The sequence below is a fragment of the Rhagoletis pomonella genome, unplaced genomic scaffold, assembly GCF_013731165.1.
Source record: "Rhagoletis pomonella isolate Grant_MI unplaced genomic scaffold, Rhpom_1.0 Rhpom_scaffold_00001, whole genome shotgun sequence".
NCBI lineage: Eukaryota > Metazoa > Arthropoda > Insecta > Diptera > Tephritidae > Rhagoletis > Rhagoletis pomonella.
This window is the reverse complement of record NW_023458555.1, coordinates 80,362,481-80,370,178: the sequence shown is the minus strand read 5'-3', so window position 1 is coordinate 80,370,178 and position 7,698 is coordinate 80,362,481. Positions and strand designations below refer to the sequence as shown.

Genomic DNA, 7,698 nt, shown 5'->3' with positions numbered 1-7,698 from the left:
AATTTTGACTCCTCGGGATATTTCTGGCCAGTCGCATTACAACGTTTGAGGCAGCACCCAAATCTGGCTCTCCAGGCTCTATAATATTTTCAGCTCCAGATTCTACTTCAAAACTGTACGCGAAACCGCTAGTATCGCAAAGTACAAATATTTTATATCCCCATTTTTTCGGCTTTTTGGGATTATACCTTTTCAAGTTATTCCTTGCTTTCGTTGAGCAAATTTGCTCATCTACACAAAGCTGACTCTTCAGCGTAATTTGCATACATGTTTCGTTCAATTTTGTCAGTATTGGTCGAATTTAAACAGCGTATCCGCGTTGGTATGCTCGCGAGGAGGCATTTTGGAATTGACATTGAAGTGTATAAATTGCCTGATTTTTTCAAATTTGTTTGCTGGCCTCGTTTCCTTTATGAAAGGTGTTCTGATCTCACTCTTGGAAGATGTACCAAAGACATTATATACGTTATTCCAATAAATTGCTGGATATCGATTTCGGACACATGGAAATTCTTGCCGGGGTCCTTTTCTATAATGTAAGTATTGGTTTGCTCAGCGATATTCAAAAATAATTCGTGAGGAAATATTTTTAGAAAAAACTGGATGGGCGTTTCTAGATCCAAAATATCACTAGGTAGTTCTTCCTTTCCTGAGAATCGAAGTTGATTTTCATTTCGCTCAATACTTTTTTTCTTCCATACAACATTCTTTAGTTTAATTCGACGTGATGAGCCAGGCTGAGTAGCATTTGCAAATACGGATGTTTGCTCTAAGTCACTATCAGAGTTATTGTTTTCGATTTCATTGTGTCCGTCGCCCTGATCGAAATCGGTATCAAAGTTTAAACTTACATTGTTCTACGGCTAAAAATCGGGATCGGCAATGCTATCATCGTCACTTTCGAACCCGTCCTCACAATCCTCAACTGATAAGCTGCGGGATGCCATTCTGTTGGAGTAAAGCAGAAACCAAGCATAAGCACTTTTAGTGGCCCTTGTACCTCAATGTTACAAAAATTATTATTTTTTTGCTTCTGTATCGTAATTATGACACTTTTTTGTTTAGTTAGTACAAAATATGCACAAAATTGAACTTACCTGTACTTTTAAACAAAAGATTTTATTAAAAAACTCAATAGTTATTTTCTATGAAATTCGTAAAGAGAGCATGCACGTGTGTTCACTAACTTCACCAAACTTGAAATTGAAATAACGTTTTAGGCAGTAATGCCATGCGTTAAACAAATAAATAACCTGCAATTATATAAAACGCTTTGTATCAGTGCTGTCACATCAAGTAAAAATGAACCAATTATTTTTTCACCGTCTTGCGTGCTCGGAAGGGGTTTGTAACATATATGTTACATGATGCTATAAAGGGTTAATTTCACCGATGTGCACCAATAAAGATTGTGACAATATGCGATGATAATGGCACCACTCAAAAAGTAGTTTTACAAATTTTTTAAATGCGTACCAATCACTCACGATGAAAATTAGTACATATTGTGCTATTTGCACCGATAGTGGAATCCTAGCTTTAGGCACTGTAACGAAGGTTTATAAAAAGGAGCATTGAACAGGTATTTATTCTACTACATAAAGAAATTGCGAATTTTTTACCATTTTTTCGCAATTTACTCAAAATTTTGAGGGTGTATGGGTCAAAGGAACCCTAGAATCGGATTCAGTAGGTCGAAATATAATAATATATAATGACCATTGTTGCCGCGAATCATTTTTGCAGGTAGCCACATTCCCTTTAAAAAGGGCTAAAAAGAGCTTTAAAAAATTCGTTGTGGCTAAAAATGGTAGCTAAAATTTTTTACTTACACATAAATATATATATATGTAAGTATACACGCAAACATATTCAATAAGTAATGGTAAAGAAAAACAATGAACTCTAGAAAAAACTAATATTTTATCCAACCAAAGCCCTTTTTGTGTAGAAGGGGAAATACACGGCACCAGCTTGTCGGCACCATCACGTGATTGCACCATCAGGCTCGAAGCATATAACATACCAGCATGCTGGTACAATATCTATTTCTTTACAAATGATGTCCAGAAAAGGTCCAAATGATTAGAGCCGGAATTTCATAATTTTTCTAACATTTTGTTAAACATTGGTTTTTTTTTTTTACTCCCAACTGTAATATTGTGATCTTCAATCTTCCACAAACACGGCATTGACTCATATGGTGCGAGAAATTTCCGCCAAAAGACTTTTTACTTAAAAAAGTTAGCTAATTTCACCATTCACGACACCAGCATGCTGGTACAATCATAACATTTCAAATCGTTTTTCGCACCAGCTGCTCGTACAATCATACCACGAGAATATACACGGTCAATCAGCTGGCACCAACACTTGATGGCGCCATCATGCTAATTTCATTTATGGGCCCTTTAACACAATAAGGGCCGGTTACTCTATGTCTGGTTAACATTAATCTTCGATAATGATGATTTACCGGAGAGAAATGTTAACAGTTATAGGGCTGCCAGACGTCCCGGTTTTCCCGGACATGTCCCAGTTTTAGATTATTTGTCCCGAGGTCCCGGTCCAACCTCAAAGTGTCCCGGGTTTCGTTTAAGTGTCCAGATTTTAATTACAGAAATTTTGAATTTGCTCGTTTATTTTTCGTGCGTACTTTAATTCCGATGTAAGTTTTCGCGGCAAAGATTATAGACTATAAAAATGTATGTTTATAGTGTTTTAATTACCCCTAGAAAATACCAAAGAGATTGTATAAATTCCTTTCCGCTTCCACAGAAGTGTTGTCATTTGTTTATATTTTTTGATGTTATACATAGTACCTTGAAACAGAGCCTCACTTAGTTGTCCATCACATCTTGTTTAATATTTACACCTTGGCCATACCTAGTCATAACTCTTAATGAACTAAGGAAAGAAATTCGCGTAATATAAGTACATACGTTAAAAATTACGTGTACAGAGTTTTACAATTATATTAAGGAAAAGTCAGAAGTTGAAACACATTAACAGCAACGAAAAATATGATTAACCCTAGTTTACTTATAAGTACAGCGACATACAAAATTATTAGCTCAGAGAATTTTTAATCAGATCTTTTAGAAAAATGTTGAAAATGTACCTTTTTAGCCAATTAATAAAGTGCAAGTCTGAAGTTGCTAGAAAATCGCGTTGATTTCACTGGATCACAAATTTTAGTTTGGTTTTTGTTCTCCAGAAACCACTCTCCAATTTCTATATAGAATTTCTCGGTGATTCCGAAAATCGAGTTAATTTTTTGGCTATGGATACGTTTTCGATACAAGCTATGTTCGGCAATTCATTTTGTATGGAAGACACTGTCAGCAAAAACAAAATTACTAAAAAAAAACCGCTTTACACCAAAAATGTTCAATAATACCACTATCCAATTTTTATGTAGAATTGCTCGGTGATTCCGAAAATCGAGTTAAATTTTGAAGTGAAACTTCTTAGGCGGCGGTATCGCAAAAATGGAAAGTGGAATTTTTTAAACTGAAAACGTTACATGAGTGATATACAGGTAGTATAGGGAAGGGGAAAAAAGAAATAAAGCGGCATGACGGGTAGGAGTGCCTACATATGTATATATGTATGTTTGAATGCACGTATGTATGTATACATATATATGTATGTATGAACGAACTCATTGCGCACGAAAAATGCCAACTTTTTAAGGTACTCAGGCGGGTTGGGTACTTAAAAGAACCCGCTTAAGTACCTCGATGCGGGTACTTAAGCGGACATAATTACTGATGTAGTTACATCTTCTTGTAAACTTACATAAATACTTGATTAACAACATTTAATGAAGAATACATAGTTTAAAACCAAAATTTTAGCATTGTGTAAATACATAAACATGGAAAGAAAAACTTTATTAAAAAAAAACATTTCATTTTGTTCCAAATTCACAATAATATTGTTTGTCACTTATGTTTATTTATTAATTTTTAAGATTTTTCAATCAATTAAAATGCAGCTCATTCCCTAACAAATACCATATAAACCTAATCTTAAGATTTTGTAGAATACTTAAAAAAAATCATCATAATTTCAAACTTTTTTCTCAGAAATGTTTTTGGAGTATACAGTTTTTTTAGCCCATTCAATGGTACTTAAGCGGGTTTCACTGTACTATGTATAAATGATGCAAGCGTCCTTCGCGTAACTACATCCATTCGTACATACATATGTACATATGTATGTATGGATAATATTTATGATGAAGCAAACGGGCTTCGTTGATGAGTACTGATGGGCATATTTATGTATGTACTTATGGACAGCAATGTTTTCATGTATGTACATATGTTTGAATGGTTGTATATATATTTGTACATATGTACATATGTTTGTGTACATGTACGAATGGATGTACCCTGCAAACCATTTTTTCAGAGTATTCTGCATTGTAAAGAAATTTTAAAGAATTCGATAAGATTTAATTCGATTTTTTGCCGAATTTTCTAAAATGAAATAAATTACGCACACTTCCATTCTTTTACGAAATTTTGGAAGAAGATCTGTGCAGCAATGAAAATAATTCTCCTATGTGAAGAATATATTTCAGAATTTTTTCAGAATTTTCTTTATTTTTCGCACAGAAATTTCTTTACGAGTTCGTGTCAACCACTTCATATAATTTTCTTTAAAAATTCGTAAAAAAATCGTTACAGAAATGAGATACTCCTAACGATTCCCTTAAGATTTCGGGAACTTTGGTTTGCAGGGAAGCTGCTCGTTGATATAAATGCGAACTGCACTGATTGTCAAAAATTATGTGTTTGTTGTACATTTGTTCATCTTTGTCATTGTGCGTGCAATTTTCTAGAGTAGTTTTGTGCTCTCGCTATCTCCTTGTATTAACTCGTCCTGCGTTGGTATACTCTGATGAACATATGTGAGGATCAGGGATCGCAACAGTTACAACTTGTATTAAAAAAATCACTCTTTAACAATAATTTTTTTTACTTTTATTTAATTACTCTTTAAATAATCGTTATTTCTGACTATTATTTTATAAATCGAAAATAACAATTATTTTTGATTTTTATTTAAATAATCTGCAAATAACAGTTATTTTTGATTTTTAATTTATATGTCTTAAATAACAGTTATCGAAGACTTTTATTTATAAAAGTCATAAATAAAAATCAGTCACTGATATTTAATTTTTTCAATCATACTTATAAAAGTCATTTGAATAATTCGTAGTAAACTTTTCTTTTCCAACACCTTCTTAACTGCGAAAAATGTTAATGACTTTTATATGATTGATTTAAAAAATAAAAGTCTGTCACTGATTTATATTAATGACTTTTAAAAATAAAAGTCACTGACTGATTTTTATAATGACTTTTATAAATAAAACTCTTCAATAACTGTTATCTAAGCCAGATGTTGGCAGAGTAAGACGTGTTTTAGTGGTGCTCTTAAGTATTTGTGTTTTCCCGCGTAAATAATTTAAAAATCTCTTCAAACTATTGATCTGCCGGTGTACCTGTGCGCTGTAAGTTTTTCGTGAGACTGCGAACACCTTTACTCACCTTATTTGGTATATTCCAGCTTAATTAAGTAAACAAACGAACAACAAGCATGTCAATAACACGGAATATATTAATGACTTTTAAAAGTAAAAGTCACTGACTGATTTTTATTGATGACTTTTATAAATAAGACTCTTCAATAACTGTTATCTAAGCCATATAATATAAAAATCAAAAATAATTGTTGTTTTGGATTTATAATATAAAAATCAAATATAATTGTTATTTTTTTAAATTTTGCATAAAAATAGCAAATAAAAATTTATTTTCAAATTTGAGTCTCGGTGCAAAACGAAATCGATTTGTATGTTTCACTTAGTTGCAGAACATTTCCTTCATAGTGAATTTTTCCATGACAGTTTACATCAATAACTGTTATGTTCGGTCCCTGAGTATATTGCATTTGTGCATCTTTTGTCAGCTTTCACATGACCAGGATGAGTAACATTGATGACAGCGCAACTAGCAACATATGAGTTTCAACCGTCCAACTCAGCATCCCTTTTTCAGTAGTTCAGAGACAGTTCTGAAATTTGTAGGGCGGAACTAGCGCTTTGACAGACTGTCCCTAAATTTTGCTGCAGGGATGGCATGCGCGAGCTGCTTTGCTGAGTACACACATACAGATACAAAAATATTGCGCTTGTATTGGGAGCTCTGCCAACGCTGTGCACTACTGATACATAAAATGGTAGCTGTTTTTGTTGCTAGGACTGAACCCAAAAACCGCTGGATAGAGTTCAGTCAAATTGTCGGTGATTATACCTTTCACATATGGTCCTATTGTAGACTAACTACTACAAAACTCGCTTGGCGGCACTGGAGTTGAGTCTTTTATAAGGGTCGTATTTATTGGCCGATTTCGTTCAAATTCGCAATGTGAGCCACCTGTATGATGACTTCGTTTGCAAGAAATGGAAGATATTTAGGAAATCCTTATTTTTAATACAACCTGGTTGAGATTTATAATACGAAATCATTTCATGATAAGCAATGGTTTAGCAGAAAAGAGACCCAAGGATGGCGCCCTCATGGGTTTGGCCTTCTTTGGCCCTATGTTTATTTAATATGAATTTACTTTTCAGATGGCTAAATGAAGCTGTGTAAGCGCGCCTTTGTCTGACGCTCTCATACATCAGTAAAACTCAAAGAAACCAGTTCATAAATATTAGATGAATTGTAGAAGTGGCGAATTGACAAGGAAAGATTCGACCACCTCCATCCAAGCAGAAACACGGTTGGTATATCAATGACTTAATTTAAATGATATTCAAGAGATCACACCACTCATTTAGCCAATGTACGGGAAAACTTTTCATCCTGTGGGGCAGTGAGGATTCTTGGTCCTCCTATAACAGAAAACGCGCATCTGTGCTCTTATGTTTCCTTGTAAGGACTAAAGTTGTAGTTGTAAGTTCAAATAAGATTGTACACGCTTGGTAGATTTCACAGGTGGAAATAAGACCATCGGGACAGCTTATGACATCGAAAGGGATTAGTATTCTATATGGCTTCAAAACCCTACTACTTTTGGCCTATGTATGAGAGGATTCTGCTCTTTAGTCTTTCAAATTTTTTTACTTTACAGACCGTTTTTTCTTTTAAACGCTATTTTCGCATTGTCCCATGCAAAAGTTCTTATTACGCGCCGCGAAGCAAGCGGGCATTGGCTAGTTTTAAATAAAAATTTAACAAGTTTTAACCGCTGATACAATACAGGTAGCTGTTTAAAATGGGTAACTGGGTAAACTTAATAAAGAAAACATATTCTCTGGTTAAATTAATAAGCCTGCCCGGATAACACAAAATCCTAAGCTTGATATACATTTGGTGTTATAAAAGTTTTATTGAGCTCTACTTGTAATTATGAAAAATGCCGAAAAAAATTATAAAATTGATTGATTGATTGATAAAAATAGAGAGGGAGTTATGGCTATGACAATAGAAAGTAGAAAGAAGTAGAAGTTGAACGCAAAAAGGATCTAAAACCAAAAAAAAAAATATAAATACATTGTTATTCATGAACAATTAATGATTCGAATTTTGAAATATTGTAAAATTTTTTGTTTTTTTGTTTTTTAAAGTTAAAGTTTTATTTACTTACAGTAACGAACAAAAGTATTGGCACAGT

The 7,698-nt window shown here is 33.5% G+C and overlaps 1 protein-coding gene across 1 annotated transcript in view; it reads left to right on the top strand.

Annotated features, from left to right (window-relative positions):
- Positions 1-443: 443 nt before the first annotated feature.
- The window catches only part of LOC118733563 (probable cytochrome P450 313a4), a 193,436-nt gene continuing 186,181 nt past the window's right edge, over positions 444-7,698 (top strand). Inside the window, exon 1 of the mRNA XM_036463007.1 lies at positions 444-536. Within this exon, the coding sequence (XP_036318900.1) occupies positions 444-536 (93 nt within the window). The remainder of the gene's footprint in view (positions 537-7,698) is intronic.